The sequence below is a fragment of the Salarias fasciatus genome, chromosome 3, assembly GCF_902148845.1.
Source record: "Salarias fasciatus chromosome 3, fSalaFa1.1, whole genome shotgun sequence".
Classification (NCBI taxonomy): domain Eukaryota; kingdom Metazoa; phylum Chordata; class Actinopteri; order Blenniiformes; family Blenniidae; genus Salarias; species Salarias fasciatus.
In genome coordinates this window covers 26,287,301-26,304,894 of record NC_043747.1, presented here as the reverse complement: position 1 = coordinate 26,304,894, position 17,594 = coordinate 26,287,301, and the positions used below count along the sequence as shown (strand labels likewise).

The 17,594-nt window shown below is 43.8% G+C and overlaps 1 protein-coding gene across 1 annotated transcript in view; it reads left to right on the top strand.

Moving 5' to 3' along the window:
- LOC115381104 (NACHT, LRR and PYD domains-containing protein 12-like) overlaps positions 1-17,594 on the top strand; it is a gene marked incomplete at its 5' end in the record, with an annotated part of 61,554 nt that overhangs the window by 28,940 nt on the left and 15,020 nt on the right. The window contains one exon of the mRNA XM_030082374.1: positions 1,646-1,819. Within this exon, the coding sequence (XP_029938234.1) occupies positions 1,646-1,819 (174 nt within the window). The remainder of the gene's footprint in view (positions 1-1,645; positions 1,820-17,594) is intronic.

Here is a 17,594-nt window from a genome sequence, read left to right as displayed (position 1 = left end):
CCATTTGGGACGTGTCCATCTCATACGGATCCATTCATAAAGATACATTTCAGGACAAATTCTGGTCGAGATCGTGTTGCTTGATACTTTTTTATTATTATTATTGTTATGAGTACAAAACATTTAAAGGCAGTAAAAAAGCTACATGACAGAATGATGGTAATCAAAAGTTTTGGCCAAGGTTGGCAGGTCTGCCCTCAAGTGACACGAAATCTCATCGTCATCTCATGGCTGCAGTGTGGGTCACACAGTGATGCAGAAGTGAGCATGTTAAAGCCATTTTCACTCCACTTCCTGTTTCCAGCATGTGGCCCAATGGCCAGTGGTCATTATTGTCATTTGGCTGTGAGTCAGAGGAGGAAATCGGACAGACTTGGCAGACCCAAACATGTTATGAGGGTCTGCTGGGGACGTCTGGTGGAACCCTCTGTCAGCAGAGTTTTGAACTCTCACCTCCGGAAGAGCTTCTCTCATGTGCCGAGGGACACTGGGAACATGGAGATCAATTTGACCATGTTCTCCACCTCCATTATCGAAGCAGCTGCCTGGAGCTGTGGTCATAAGGTCTCCAGTGCCTGTCGCGGCAGCAACCCCCGAACCCGGTAGTGGACCCTGGAAGTAAGGGCTGCCGTCAAGCAGAAGAAGGAGTCCTATCAAGACTCATGGGACTCCAGAAGTAGCTGACAGGTACCGGCAGGCCAAGCGAACTGCAGCCCGAGTGGTTGTGGAGGCAAAAACTCGAGTCTGGGAGGAGTTCGGGGAGGCCATGGAGGAGGACGACTGGTCGGCCTCGAAGAAGTTCTGGCAAACTGCCCGGCGGCTCAGGAGGGGAAAGCAGGTCTCCACTAAAACCGTTTACAGTGGAGGTGGGGAACTGAGCCGAAAGGCGAAGCTCTCGATTTACCGGTCAATCTACGTTCCCACCCTCATCTATGGTCATGAACTTTGGGTCATGACCGAAAGGACAAGATCCCGGATACAAGCGGCTGAAATGAGCTTCCTCCGTGGGGTGGCTGGGCGCTCCCTCAGAGACATGGTGAGGAGCTCAATCACCAGGGAGGAGCTCGGAGTAGAGCCGCTACCCCTCCACATCGAGAGGAGCCAGCTGAGGTGGCTCGGGCACCTCTTTGGTACGCCTCCTGGACGTCTACCTGGGGAGGTGTTCCGGGCATGTCCCACCGGGAGGAGACCCCGGGGAAGACCCATGATGTTCTGGAGAGGCTATGTCTCTCGACTGGCCTGGGAACGCCTTGGGATCATTCCAGAAGAGCTGGAGGAAGTGTCTGGGGACAGGGAGTCCCTGCTGATACTGCTGCCCCACGACCCGGTCCCGGATAAGCGTTGGAAGATGTAGGGATGGACATTGCCTCATAACGACTGGTCTGCAGACTGAGACTGGTCTTCAGTACTACAACACTACCTATATCTGTTAAATATTAATCATTGTTGATCCCTGAACGGTCTATAAATTTGAGTCCCAGCTCTAGAGCTGAGATGTGTGTGAAAAGAGCTCTTCTCCTCCTGTTGGCTTCAGCTGTTTGGACTTTACATTTCTAAACTCTTCCAGTCTGAACCTTCTTCAGCTCTCAATGACTTCAACATCAATCTTTGTCCTCTAATCTCACTTCTTTCTCTCTTTATTCAGGTTGAGGGACTGCAGTTTGTCAGAGATCAGCTGTTCTTCTCTGGTCTCAGCTCTGAAGTCCAACCCCTCCGTCCTGAAACATCTGGACCTGAGTAGGAACCCTCTGCAGGATTCAGCAGTTTCTCAGCTGTGTGGTTTTCTGCAGAGTCCACTCTGTCGTCTGCAGACTCTGAGGTCAGACTCCATGTTTGAGTGTGTTTCAGTAAAGTAGTGTTGACACTAAAGGTCAGACATCAGGCTGATCTGAGAGTGATCCACACTGAGGATCTCCAGGAGAAACGGAGCTTCTTCTCTGGTCTTTAGTCCTGTGACTGTGGCAGAGCCGTGTGCAGCTCCACATTTCAAAGCTTGCTGGAAGAAGAAAGGAGCTGCAGTGGATCATTGACTGTGAACCTCTGACACGCTCCATGTTGACCTTCAGCTTTCAAAGCAGGCTGATCTCTCCTGGATCAAGCTGTCACTGATCTCCCAGCTGGAGCTCCAAACTCTCAGCAACTCTGCAAACTCTGGACTTGTTGGCTTTCTGTCCAGTAACCTTGGCTGTTGACATGTCCTCCACTGGACTCTGCTTCTGTTTGGTCTTCACATCAGTTCAGCTCCCCACAAGATCAAAGATCAAATCAGTCAGAAGAAGAACCGTAGTTCTTCTTTCATTTCCTCGGAGCTCCAACCTTCTTAGAAGAACAAATGAACAACAAGGATCAGTCTGATCAGTCTCATCTGAAGAGGATTAACTCCTCATTTCAACTGGGATTTACAACTAAAGTTAGAAACAAATCACTCATCAAATGTGGAAGGATTTAGAGTTCTGTGTAAAAGAGGCTGCAGTTCTTGGATTTCATTTTCCCAAATGGATCAGGTGGGGCGGGGCTGTAGGGATTGCCCCCTACCAGTTTCACTTGAGGAGAGATTTATACTCTTCAGGGGGAAAATTTTGCTGGAACCGATCTTTTTTATTCTTTGATTTTTCACTCTTCATTCAACATTTATGTAGAACAAAAAGAAGTAAAGTACAAATCAAAAAGGAACACTGCAGGGTTACACAAGTTTACCTATAAAGACAAAATTAAGTTAGTTTTCCATAGTTAGACAATTACAAGGGGGCAACATCCTCTTCCTTTGCAGCAAACAATAACCTTTTTTCCTCATTTTTCCCAAAAGTCACTTTTGTTTCTCAGGGAAAAAGTCATTATTTCCATGATTAAAAGTCCTTCAACTATATCAATCCATTGTTTTTAAACAGACGGTTCAACTTTATACCAGCTTCTTTCAGGGCCTTTTTACAATCGATGAGCAGAGTTTAACCCAGATACCAGTCGTTCCCAGCAAATGCTTTGTTCATGTCTCCACCCAGATATAATAGTCTGACATCCTTGGGGATATCTGAACCTAAGATTAGCTTTAGGGTGGAGCATATTTTTCCCCAAAATAATTTAATTTTTGGACAAGTTCAGAAAATATGGGGGATGGGGGATTTATTGTCCACATTTCCTCCAGCATTGTCCTTGTGTGTTTGATGCTGTTTAATTTGTGGAGTCGTGAAGAAGCTTCTTCAGTTCTTCCAGCCAAACACTCTCCACTGCTGAGAGTCAGTGGTTGAGTGCTGTGTTTTCTACATTGAGTCCCAATCCTCCTGTTATTTCCTCAGACTCTACTCAGACTCACATTTTGGGACTTGTGAAAAATCATTTTGTTTTTCTATTTCTTCTTACTTTTTTTTTTTTTTTTCTCATCGTTCAAGCCCGACGGTCCTGAGGTCCAGCAGCTGTATGGACCAGTTCAATATGAGTGAAAAGTTAGGAAAGTGCTGTGGAGATGCTGTCTTTCAATTATTTCTCAAACAAAAAGCCACTAACTGATCACTCCAAACGCACCATAACATTAAAGAATTAATTCTGTCAGAACTTTAAATTCATATGAAAAAAATGACCGAGCTACCAACATCAACAACATCCGGAACAAAACACAACAGAACACGAGATCCATTTGCTCCACCTCCACATCGTGGGGCTCATAGGAAACTACAAAAGTGGCACTTTCGGATGAAACCCAGCTGAATATCTTCTGAGACGACCACCTCACGTTAGTCTCTGAACAAACAGAAACCAGACCCTTACTACAGCCGGCACCTCAGATTGCTTGTTTCTCACTCACTACTTCACCACTTCCCAAAAGTATTAATATTATTTCTTTACCATTTTGTGGTCATTTCCAGTCCAGCCACGTTATTCTCTCACCAGAATTCACAGTGTTTTCCTCTGTAATATTACCTCATTGACTGGCAGCCATGTTGAAAGCAGACAGTTCCATCCTGCCAGAGTTTTGGGGATTTTTTTCGCTGAACTTTCAAGGCCCAGAGAATATTGAGTTTTAGGACTACATAGACATTGAAGCCATCTAAAGAAATTTGATAGTCTTTTCTTTTATCAGCAAAAAACAGTGTTCTTTTACACTGTTTAGATCTTTTGAAATCTGCTGTTGGAGCCGAGGATATTTTGTCCATCTCCAATTGGTCCTTTGATTCTTTACTTGGTATGAAATATGGCAGAACAGCTGACTTCATGGACAGTCCCCTGAGTATTTCGCCCTGAAAGAATCCTGATCATTCATGCAACAGACCTTTTATTCCATCTTCTTCTGGGCTGGGCCCCGACAGATAGGTTGGACTTCGTTCACAATTGGGCAATTTAGTGTTGTGAGCTGCCAGTCGAGAGCTGACATGGTTTTCGAGGATGTTTGAGACACTAGTGTGTGGGTGTTGGTATCTCCGGAAAGGTGGGTATGTTTACACTTTAGCAGAACATCTTATATACTTGGTGCACTTGTCTCAGGGACAAGCGTCACAATGACCTGACGTGCAGTTAATACAGCTGTTCCTTTAACTTTATCATGGCAATTGTTTTAATATAAGTATATACCCAACACTGCAGTGGAACACATGGTGGCTTCAATGAAAACGCCTCACTTTGACCAAAAAAACAGAGAAAAGAAGCTTTTTCTACGGAGAAGCAAATTCATGCAGAATCTATTCGCAGACATCTGTGTGTGTGTGTGTGTGTGTGTTTGTGTGTGTGTGTGTGTGTGTGTGTGTGTCTGTGTGTGTCTGTGTGTGTCTGTGTGTGTCTGTGTGCAGCATTGTCCTGCATGCAGAGGTTGATGCTCCAACTCTAGTTGCTTCAGCAACTGTGAAATATTGAAATATATATAGTTTCACAAAAAACATGTTTATTGATTTGTATTGATGAAGTTTTTTTTTTTTTTTTTTGTACCTTTTTCACACTCTGGGACTGGGAACTCCACTTGATCCAGGCTCTGTAGAAATACATTTTTTTGCTACTGCAGGCGATACAGTGATGGAATATAACAGAACAGAATAGAAGTCCCAAAGTCTCTGCGTTTGCATTAGGAAATTCTAAGACACAGCCACTGTGGCTCAGCCGTAAAGAAACTGTTGAGCCACATGGCGCCACAACTTTCTGGGTAATGGTGTAGTAGAATATGTACGGAGTGTCGTGGCTATTTAATGATGGGAACTGTTCGGGTTCTATTTCTGGTGGCGATCTTCAGTAGCAGAGGCACATTTTGTTGTTGTTCCTAAGTTATCACTCCAATGTTTCTAAAAAAATTTAAATTGACTGTATTTTTTATATTTTTTTTCCAAAAAATAACACCACTTCAGGCTGCCACAAATGACTATTTTAATAATCGACTCGTCACCAATTACTTTTGCAATGAGACGACTAAGCAGATCTTCAGTAACCTGCTGCTTATTGCACCAACATGCAGCTGCTCTTATATCACCATCATTAGCTTCCAGCTCCAAGTCTTTAAGGTGTGTGAGACTAAAAATTAAGACTATCAAGATGATAGTTCTTTCAACTTTTAATGAACTTTGCAGCTTGTAGCAGCTTTTCTTACATTTTTTTAACATGATGGTGCAAAATAAAATGAAGCCGAACTCTGGCCTCTAACATTTGGATTTGTAAATGTTCAGTACATTGTAAAATGGAACCAGAAACGATGCACTATGAATACTATGCAGTAGTAAGAATACAAAATATTAACAAATACTTGAAAACATGTTTCTCTTCTCAGGCATCGCCAAAATCATTAAATGTATCACAGAGTGCAAACAGCTGAGTAAAATAAAGCACTGGGCTCAGGAAAAGCAAAATAAATACTGTTGTTGGCTTTTCTTAGCTTCATTTGTCTCTGGCATCAAGCACAGTTGCATTTTAAAGTATTGAATAGAGCTACAAAATCAAATGATTCAGGCACCAGAAAATAAAAAGAAATTGTGATCAAAAATTTAAGTTTTGGTCTCATTCATATAAAATAAAAGAGCATTTTGTGCTCAGTGCTCAAAACTGTTGTCAAATTTACTGTCCCACTTTACACTCTGACTCTAGATCGGCAGTCAGCAACTGGCAGCTGACAATAATATCTGACCCGCCAGATGATCTTGAGAATCTGAGGCAGCTGCTTCACGGAGGCAGCAACACCGTCCATTAAATTGTCAGTATAAGCCGCCTTCATTAACTGTGGAAAACCTTGAAACTCTCTGCGTCAGTGAACAACCTGCACAGTGCAGCTCCTGCTGCTTTCAGGGACACTTTGTAAAAGTAGCCGACTGATAGATGCCACTGGCATCTCAGTCAGCTGATAGCCGCCGATGAGCTCGCTGGCTTTGAACGATTCCTTCATGCGCCAACATCAGTCGGCGAGACGCATCTCAACTTCTGCGACGGTGGAAAGAAGATTTAAACGCTGAGCGTTTGGGACAGAACGGGAAAAGTTGTTACTGACGGACAGTTCAGTTCTGAGAGGAAGTATCTGAGCGACGTAGCGGCGGCTTGGAGAGAACGAGGGAAACAGTTCTGGTGGGTTTAAAGCGATACTTCAACATTTTGGCAAATTGGCCCATTTAGTGCAATTCCTTAGTCATTTCGAACAGCATACTTACTTTTGTTGATCGGGCGAGCTGTTGTTATTCAGAGGTGAGTCAGGGAAGGTTTTCGGGACGGACACAATGGAAGTGAATGGTATTTTTGTTCACCTTCGTCAAACTCATCAAATACAAAATCCAACAACCCCAAAACACTTTGGTGGACACTTTATAATCCGCACATTCACTACGCTGTGGAACACCAACAAATGATATTGTAGCGTTACGAGACCGAAACAAATACTGGAAACTACTTTTTCTTTTGAAATCACTACGCCCAGACGCCATGTTTAGTAAGTAGTTCCGTCTTAGCAATCTTCGCATAAACAACTCAGTCTCGTAATTTTGCATTAACATTTCACAGCGTGGGTTTAGCGTGGCTCTTTACTGTTTTGCTTGTTTTATCTTCATCTTGTTGTTCAGGGATCATCTTGTTGCTCACAGGAGTGAAGGACGCTCAGCTGTGAGGCGTTCAGGTTCCAAAGTCACAATCCGGCTCTTTTCAGAACAGAGGTCCTGTTGAACATTTGTAAATACTCACAGTCGGCGCTTCTATATGTTCGTTTCGAAGGAAAAGCGATCATTCACAACATTGAAATGGTCCTAAATTGTTGACAGTACAGAATTATAATTATTATATTGTACTTTCCACATTTCACACACATACTTGTCTTAAAAGACAGTTTGTTTAACAAGTTGCTGACTGAAGACAGCAGCCACAGGAACTCAAGTATGCTGCTGTCAGGTATTTCATAATTCAGCTTCTTGGTTTTTTTTTTTTGTTTTTGTTTTTTTCTGTGACTCTACAGAGTGAAGCAGGAGACACAGAAGTTATTAGCAGCAGACTGCGACAAATACAAGCTACTTTTTAAATCACAAAATTTCGGACATTTCCGTCATTGTTTTATCGTTCAAGATTGGATGCACCAGCCCCCCCCCAGCCCATGAGTCAACTGCCCAAACAAAAATTGGCCCGACGCCAAATCAAGTTGCCTACCCCTGCTCTAGATCATCCAGGTCGACATTCTGACTCTATAATATCTACATCTACACTCTGGCTCTATATTATCTGGGTCTGTACTCTGACTCTGTTATGGGTCTACACAAGACTCGTCTCATGAAAGTTCTCATTTGTCCATGTTGTTGAGAAAGACTTGCTCTCTTTGGAGTGCAGATGTTTCTGCTGTGGAGAAGATCTGCCCCGACGGGGTGGAAAATGCTGAGCAATATAGTGACGTTAATGTTTGCAGCTAGCTAACCAGTTAGCTTGAAGAGAGATGGAATCAGTCGCGATGTGTTTCCTCCTTGGTGCTCGTCCTGCTGCCGTGGAAGGAAAGTTCTGATGCTGTTTCGACCATCGATGGTTTGGACAGAACTTTCCTGGAGATATCACAGCTGATCCGGCAAGGCGAGCCGTCCACTGTGCATGTGTGTCAGACAGAAAGACAGGCAAGACGGCAGAAGGTGCAGCGGCAGTTTTGAGAGAAAAAAAAAGCTTTGTAATATGGCGCTATAACGTCTTCACCTGCACTCCCAGAATGACGGTCTTGTCCGGCTCTGCTGGATCCCCTCAGATGTGGGGATGAATCCCTGCTGCTGACCGATCCAGACAGCTGCGAATGGTCAGAGGAATCCAGGTCAGGATCAGAATCACTTGGCTCTGAACTGCTTCCGGTATCAGGTTCCAGTGTCGCACCAAACAGTGTGACTGTGCTCACCGCTGGCTCGATGCTATGCTCGCCATGGTCACCAGCATTTTGTTCACTGTCACCCCGATCTTTCATGATCATGACACTTGTAACAGAGTGGTGCGCCCGGTCAGTTTGGGTGATTGTATGTTCCTCCCAGCTTTCCCAGTGACACAGAAGGACACACAGGTTCACCGGTGGACAAAAGGAGTACAGAGGTTCCAAGTGAAAATAATTTATTCTCTTATTGGTTGAGTTCATTTAAATTGTCGTTTTGAAGTACACATAGAGGCGAGCGCTTCATTTCAGTCAAAAGTCCCGTGCGCGGTTGGGCTGGCCCACATGAACACGCCACCGTATCGAGGACACGATTCAGGATAAACATTTAACATGACAGCAGCTCCAGGACGGACAAAGACAAAGACAAAGACAGCCGTGGTGTGCCTGCGCTGGAAACGGGGCTCGAACAGGGCAGAACCTAAGAAATAAGAAGGGTTTGTTACAGCCTGCACACCTGTTGATTAACGTAAAGTTGACACAACAGCATACCGCTTCCTATTTTCGTTAGCGGGCCAAATGCTCAGACCAGCACCGGACCATCGGGACCCACGCACCCGATCTACAGCTGCTGCGGGATGCGCTTGACGCGCTCCCCCGGAGCCATCGCGATACTGCAAGGCTTAACTTTCGTCAGGATCAATACGATATTATATTTCATAGAAAGGGAGTAAGCCTTTACCTGCTCTCCCGGAGCACCGCTACCAGCCAGAGCCAACCCGGAAGTGCACGAGCCAGAGGACAACACAGACGTACAAGGGGTTTTTATAGCGCCCCCAGCCAATAGGCTGAGAACAACACTAAACACACCCATCCTGCCACACACTGCTGACTGCAGATCCACTGCCAGACAAACTGTGCCAGTGTCAGCTGCTTGCACTTTTTGTCTCCGCTAGATTTCACCATGCGCTTTGCTATTTTCCTTTCTTCACCCACATTTCCCCAAGGCCCATCTTCTTCAGAGCGGCCGATCTGCTGCTGCCCATTGGAGGAAAATCCAACTGTTGCCCCCCACTGGGGCAGAAATATGTTACCTACAGGTCTGATATTCACACACAAGATGTAAAAGGCTTTGATCTGCCTCCCCTGCAAAAAAAAAAAAAAAAAGCAAAAGACGTTGATTGACGACTTTGGCAGTCAGTGACTTAAAAAAGTCGTCATGCGCCATCATTTGATCTGCTGCCTCTTGTGGCCATCTAGCTAGCTTGACATTAATCTTGGGAATTTGAAAAACGTTTGTTGACATTCTACATCTCTTGAGCTTTCGAATGATATATTACAGACAAATGATACCTCATCTGTCAGTAAGAAATCTTTAAGTGTAAATACAAGTGGGCTGCCACCGTCTTGGACAAACTAATGGCAATTAGATACTGATTCTGTGATACATTTGACAATTTGGATTCTGAAAACTTCTGAATTTTACTTCAATGTGCTTTTCTCTAACATAGGCATTAGGCTTTTTAATATTGAAAAAATGATTTTGTTCTTTTCATTATGATTTATTTGGCTGTTTTTGCACTATTTTATACTAGAATATACTTTTTTTTAATATTAGACACTTTATATTGTCTATTGTTGTAATAAACATATTGCTATTGGAAACTAAATGTTGCAGTTCAGCAGGGGTGTCATTAGGATTTAAGGACAGGGGGGCTTAGCATCAGGAGATGCGGAAGATGTGAGCAAACGCAGCACATGAGCACAAAATCTCATAAACTAAGCCTGAAAAATTATGCATTATTACTTCCTTTTCTAAAAAAAAACACACACACACACACAACTACAGTCATAGGTTTGCACGATAACAGGATGTTCCTAGCAACAGTTCTCAAACTGTCATTCTCAGACCCCCATGAGTCCGTGAGCCATAGTTTGGGGATCCCTGAAAAAAATTTCAAATAAATTGATGGCTAATGAATACCGTATTTTCCGTACTATAAGGTGCATCTAAAAGCCTCTAATTTTCTCAAAAATCAACAGTGTGCCTTATAATCTGATGTGCCTTTTGTGCGGACAATACGGTAATAAAGACCACTCGGTCTCCATGTTGTTTTGACTAAGATTCCCATCATGCTTTACGACCTGATTACATAGCAAATAACCTCTGCTTGCTTGTAGCTAAGCTACTGAGTTCATGAAGCTTCAGGTACATTATCCACCTTTAACCTGTCAGTCACCATAATCACACAATTTGTCCTCCAGAGCATCCGGCCGCCCACCGCAACGCGGGGAGCAGCCGGCCGGCCACGGCTGAGCTGTCGGTGGGGGACTTCACTCAGGAGACCAGCCGGCCTCAGCCGCTGGCTGCACCCGGTGATTAAGTGGGTTAGACCAGTCGTGGCCGCCCGCTGTGCTGCATGTCTGTGAAGAGGAGCGGTCCTCAGTCAAACTCACTTTGATATGTCGCATGACTCACGATTGAACACATTTCAACGGAGAATGTAACCACCGAGATGGCAATATGTATTTCGCTAATACAGAAAGTGTTTGAATTTTTTTTCTCCCCTTTTATATTTTAATGGATGCGATCGCGATGTTTCCAGAATGTTCCTGTTCAGCAGTGTGGGTGCACACATCTTTAAAGTTACCCTCAGTGTGGACAGGGCAATAATAGTAAAACTGGCTGTTATCTGAGTGTCTGAATAAAAAGGGGAGGGGGATGTGGCCAGGCGACTCTCATTGAAATGTATTAGTTTAAAAAGAGTGGCGTAGGACATGAAAAAACTCTGCAAAGCATGCTGCTGGACAGAATTCAATAGATTAATTTCCGTGTCTCATAGTACGAATGGCAGCGAGACTGGGTTGTCTATTCTTTGCGCCTTATAATGTGGTGCACACTATGCATGAAAAAAGTTTGGAAAAAAAAGCAATTTATTCACGGTGCGCCTTATAGTCCGGTGCGTCTTCTTGTGCAGAAAATACGGCAACCATACTGAATCAGTAAACCTGTACATGAGTAGGAATACACCAGTAAAACTATAAAGTATTGGCTGATAGTGAAGGGCTTGCTTAAAGGAATACTCCAAAGATTTTGGACCCACGCCCTATCCCTATCATTTTTACAGTGAGACAAGATCATACATACCTTTATTGTCTCTCTGCGTCCAGCGGCTGTCTCCCAGCTGTTAGCATCATCGTTAGCTTAGCTCAATAGCTGGAGGTGAAGAGGAGACAGAGCCGGACTGACGAAAGTGGACAAAATACTCCTTCCAGTGGTCCAGGGGACGGCGTGTTAGCACTTGAAGTAAATCCGAATGGTTATAAAACATTTTAAAAGACGTGTTTTCTTTTCAATCCGTTAAAATAACGTTTTGATACACACAGACCTGCGCATGCACAGTGCTCCGCGGAAGGATATACCGGAGCACAGCATTAGAAACCATAGACTCAGCCGCTGTGTGCCGGTATATCCTTCCACGGAGCTCTATGCTTGTGCAGATCTGTGTGTATCAAAACGTTATTTAAACGGGTTAAAAAGAAAGCACGTCTTTTAACATTTTTTAGAACCATTCGGATTGACTTCACAATACGCTGTCCCCCGGACCACTGGAAGGAGTATTTTGTCCACTTTTGTCAGTCCGACTCTGTCTCCTCTTCACCTCCAGCTATTGAGCTAAGCTAGCTACGATGCTAACAGCTGGGAGCCAGCTGCTGGATGCAGAGAGACAATAAAGGTATGTATGACCTTGTCTCACTATAAAAATGATAGGGATAGGGCGTGGGTCCAAAATCTTCGGAGTATTCCTTTAATGCCGGCATTCATACTTTTCCCTTCAGTTTATCTATGTTTGGAGAAGAGACATGAAAGATTTATTTTTCAGAGACTTGACGTGGACTTGCAACAAAAGACGTAAGCATTTCTGCATCACAGGTTCCCAGTTTAAAATCTGGGTCCAGGGCAGGCCAAGCCAACATTTTACAATCATTATCCAGGTCATATTCTTGAACCATTTTACTCCAAATATTTATTGTCTGTTTAATAATTTCATTTTCACTTCCTTGACGCAGTTTAGTCCATTTTTCTCTCAATCTTGTGCAGATTTAGTAGTTGTCTATATTGTTCTCTGTGTCCTTCCACCTTCCCTGATATAGGGGCAGCAGGCACATACTAAAAATCACACTTGTGTGGCATAAAAGTTTTCTCTTTAGTTGGGTTCTGACAGTCCTCTCTCATCTTTGTTTAACTGAAGTGTTTTAAATCTTGCTCTTGGTTTCTGACCAGCCCAAACCCTTCTAGATATTACTTTATCCCACGACCCAAACTGCACCTCAGGGATCATGTGTGGGATGGATTGAAACAAATATAGAAGTCTCAGAAGACCATTCATTTTGATTATTTGAATTTGTGTATCAAAGTCTGGGTTAAAGAACGACCATCTTCTAATGTCTTTCTGAATGTTAGCATTAAATTGGTTTGAGATTTGTTTGTAAGTCTTGTCCAGATTTTTATTGGCCATCACGCCTAATTTTTTGATTGTTTTTGATTCCCAGTTAAAGTCATATTTCTTTCAAATTGCTGCCTTTGGGGAGTACTTTAAGGAGAGAACTTGGGTCTGTTCTCCTCCTGGAGGCCTCAGCTGTTTGGACTTTGCATTTCTAAACTCTTCCAGTCTGAACCTTCTTCAGCTCTCAATGACTTCAGCGTCAAACTTTGTCCTCTAATCTCACTTCTTTCTCTCTTTATTTAGGTTGGTGAACTCCTGGATGTCAGAGAGCAGCTGGTCTTCTGTGGTCTCAGCTCAGAAATCCAACCCCTCCCTGCAAAAACATCTGGGACATCTGGACCTGAGTGAGATCCCTCTGAAGGATTCAGCAGTTGAGCAGCTGTGTGGTTTTCTGCAGAGTCCACTCTGTCGTCTGCAGACTCTGGAGTGAGTTGACTTTGTGTTTGAGTGTTTCAGTAAAGTAGTGTTGACACTAAAGGTCAGACATCAGGCTGATCTGAGAGTGATCCACACTGAGGATCTCCAGGAGAAACGGAGCTTCTTCTCTGGTCTTTAGTCCTGTGACTGTGGCAGAGCCGTGTGCAGCTCCACATTTCAAAGCTTGCTAGAAGAAGAAAGGAGCTGCAGTGGATCACTGACTGTGAACCTCTGACACGCTCCATGTTGACCTTCAGCTTTCAAAGCAGGCTGATCTCTCCTGGATCAAGCTGTCACTGATCTCCCAGCTGGAGCTCCAAACTCTCAGCAACTCTGCAAACTCTGGACTTGTTGGCTTTCTGTCCAGTAACCTTGGCTGTTGACATGTCCTCCACTGGGCTCTGCTTCTGTGTAGAAGAGGTTGCGGTGTGTTTTAGTTCAGGGGCCACATCCAGCTCAGTTTCATCTTGAGTGGGCCGCAGCAGTAAAATAGAACCAAAATAATCTTTATATTCAAGCTTTAAAGTTTTTCTTTGTTGTGTTGCAGAGTATACATGATACAAATGTGTATTTTCACAAAACAAAACAATTTCTACAGAAAATGTCGACAATTTCAACATAAGGCCAATTTTAAACCTTCTCGTCCATCTCAGACGGCTCCATTCATGATAGATTTCAGGACAAATTCTGGTCTGGATCGTGTTGCTTTATACTTTTTTATTATTATCATGAATAAGAAACATTTAAAGGCATTAAAAAAGCCACATGACAGAATGATGGAGCTCAGAGGTTTTTGCCAAGGTTGGCAGGTCTGCCCTCAAGTGACTCTCCTCTCATCGTCATCTCATGGCTGCAGTGTGGGTCAGACAGTGATGCTGTCGTGAGCATGTTCAAGCCGTTGACACTCCACTTCCTGTTTCCAGCATGTGGCCCAATGGCGAGTGGTCATTATTGTCACATGGCTGTGATGAAGGCCAGATTGTGACACGACATGTCAAGTTTGAGGCTGATCAGACCATGTTCAGGCTGTTTACAGTGTATTTCCTGTTCCATGGTGAATGTCAAACTTGGTGGTGAGGCTGTGACCACACCCTCAGAGTCTTGAGGAAGATTTTGATGACTGTCGCTCACCAATACAGTTTCTGTGAGAAATTTTTGGAGAAATTTCAGGGCATTTGATATCATCCCCGAGGCCGGTGGTCCTCAATAGGAGGCCCTCGGGCCGCATCTGGCCCGCTGGCCTCCTTGTTGCCCCTGAAGTGTAATTTCTTCACGTATTTTGGTTTAGTCCTCACGAGGAACATGTATATGTCAGGTTAGAGAGGTGCTGTAACCCTGAAACAGGTAGACAAGAGAACTCACCAGCAAAAGGAAGCAGACAGAGACAGACATCAGTTTTCCTCATGAGGGGAGAGACAGCTGACTCCATCAGGGCAGCTTCCTTCATCTCCGAAGACCTGCTCACCTCCACGCTTCTTTATTAGAAAACTGATGGGTTGTTAAAACTAATAGTATAAATACCTTTCTGGTTACTCAAGCTTTGCAGTATTTTTCTACTACATGCATAACAGGGCATTGGCTTGCTATGCCTTTATTCATGGCCCCTGAAGGGTTAAATATTCCAGACAGGATACATCAGTGAGTGTAACCATGAAGCAATGAAAATAACTGCATTTTTCCAACAGTATATTTTTCAGTTTCTCTGAGCAATTTCAGCAGTGTCCTCCACCCCCCATGCTGTCGGGCTCGGACAGTAATTCATCGTTCAGTGTATCTCATGATATCAACTAACTGGCCCTGAGTTCCACTGAAAAGGGGCGGAGTCCACGAGGTTGTAAGAGTTTCAGTTATTAAGATGGCCTCCTACATGCCCAGGATGGCCAGCCCGTCTGAGAATGGACAAATGAACAGCCCAAAGTCTTCCATTTATTCACAACACCCTCCACAGACAACAGGCGACCCAGGTGTGTCTCCCCACATCCCTAAAATAACTAGGACCAAAGCACTCATGTGAAATTCAGAGGGTTCAGTTCAATGACATTGTCAGTTATTTCATCAGTGTTATTTAGAATTAAGATACTCTATTTACACCATTTACACCCATTCTATGTACAACAACATTCAGTTCTGTCTTTCCCATCGAGCTTCCTTTAAGCCACACATTACAAATTCCCCAGTGAAACCTCCCCTCCCCGGGGTTCCACTTGGGCCAGTCCAATCAGGGTGATGATGTGCACCTGGCCTGATTCAATGTAGTTTTTAGACGATGTCCTGACAACCTGTCTGGTTCTGTCCAAGACGCACAACGTTTAAATCTCCTTTCCACCATCTCAGAAGTTGAGATGTTGTTCCGTCTCGTGATGTTGGAGGATGAACGACTCATTCAAAACGAGCTTGTTGGTTGGTGGCTAACAGCTAAGCTAACAGCAGGCTGCTTTTACAAAGTGTGGCCCTTAAAGCAGTAGAGTTATTCCGATTCCGATACCAGTATCGGAAATTGCGCCGATACTGCCGAAAATGCTGGCATCGGTATCGGCAAGTACTGGAGTCCAGGCACCGATCCGATACCACGTCATTAATTAAATTAGTCATCTATTTACTGGTCAGCTCCGTTAGCTCCGTTAGCGCTGACACTTCTTCTTCTGCAATGTTTTAAGGCAGCTTGCATCCTGTTGGTTGCACTACCGCCACCTGCTGGTCGTTAGCTCTGACACAGTTCATTGCCGCTGTGCTGCAGCTGCTGTTCATGAGAAGAAGAATGCATCACGTGACAGACGTACAGAAGACGTTAAAGAAGCGTATTTTTTTTGTTTAGAGTGCAACTTCTGCTCTGTGGATTTTTATTTTTTTGAATGTGACTTCACAGGTTGGTTTTATCACATTTTGGAAAGTAATCTTTTAAGTTGCTGTTGAACTATTTTTTTTACTGTTCTATTTAAATGCCTTGTTCATTTTACGATGTCATGTTTGCACCCTAATTAAAAACACAACAACCTCGATTTGATTATTAAAGCTAGGGTAGACGATATTGTCCAACAGCACTTTTTGTCATACTGAGTGAAATGCTCCTTGCCCCCTGGGAGAAGTCAATACATTATGTGGACGGAAAAAGGTGCGGAAAAAATCTGACCACTGTAGCGGCCACAGGAGTGTAAAAACTCGACCAATCGTATCGCGCGGACCGCTCTTCAGGAACCAATCAAATCCCTTCGCCGTTCTACCAGCCCCCTGCGCGTACATTTCAATGGCGTGCACTGGCCCTGGTTCAGAGCGCACGCGCGTCGCCAAGGCGCTCTCGGCACTCGCAGCTCACGTGAAAAATAGAAGGAAGTGGAGCGGGCGCGCTGCGCTCCTATGCGCGTTGTGTGCGGCAGTCAGAAAGGTTAATAACATTGGAGGCGATCACAAACTCCCTGCACGAGGCGCTTCCGCGTCCAGTGCGTTCGCTCCCAACAGGAGCTCCTCCAATGGGGTGGGAGCTGGGCGGAGCCTTGGGGAGATGCTACATTCGTGCTACATGCTAGTTTTCCAAGATCGTCGACCCCAGCTTTAAGTTCCTGCTGCATTACTGGTATTTATACTGTTTTATCCAAATGACTTCATTTTACAATATTTTTTCTGCACTTCAATTTAAAAATGCAACAACATATATTTCTAGATTTATTTAAGTTGTCGTTGCACTACTCTTTTATATTGATCTATTTAAATTCCCTTTCATTTAAAAATATTGGGGCTGCACTTTAAGTTATTGAAAATAATTATTCCTACATTGATTTAGTTTAATTGCATTTGCACTGCTGGTTTTTTTTATACTGTTCTATTTAAAAATAAATGGCTTGAATTTGCTGTATTGGTTCATGTTTGAGAGGGTTTAACCTGAGCCAGGCCTCACCACAGTGATAATCATGTGACAGTCATGCAGGCGAGGCATGGGATTATTTTATAATATACTGGTATCGGATCGGTACTCGGTATCGGCCGATACCCACAGTAGAAGTATCGGAATCGGTATCGGGAGGCAAAAAATGGTATCGGAACATCTCTGTGAAGCAGCAGGGAGCTCACACAGCACAGCAGGTTATTTACTGATGCAGAGGTTTTCAGACAGGTGATGGAGGCAGTTTGGAAGGAGCTGGTGTAACATGGTAATCTGTTATTCCACTTGCTGTCATTAATTTAGTGTATTTTTTATTTTACGGGTCACTGCATCCAGATCGAGCCGGAGTGTTGTTTTATTTTGAATATACATTCACATTGATTCCGCATTTCAACTGTGATTTACAACTAAATTTAGAAACTAATGACTCACCAAAAGTGGAAGGATTTAGAGTTCTTTTTTTGTAATTATATTTTTATTTGTGGAGGTGGCAATACAAACGTGCAATTATATCAGT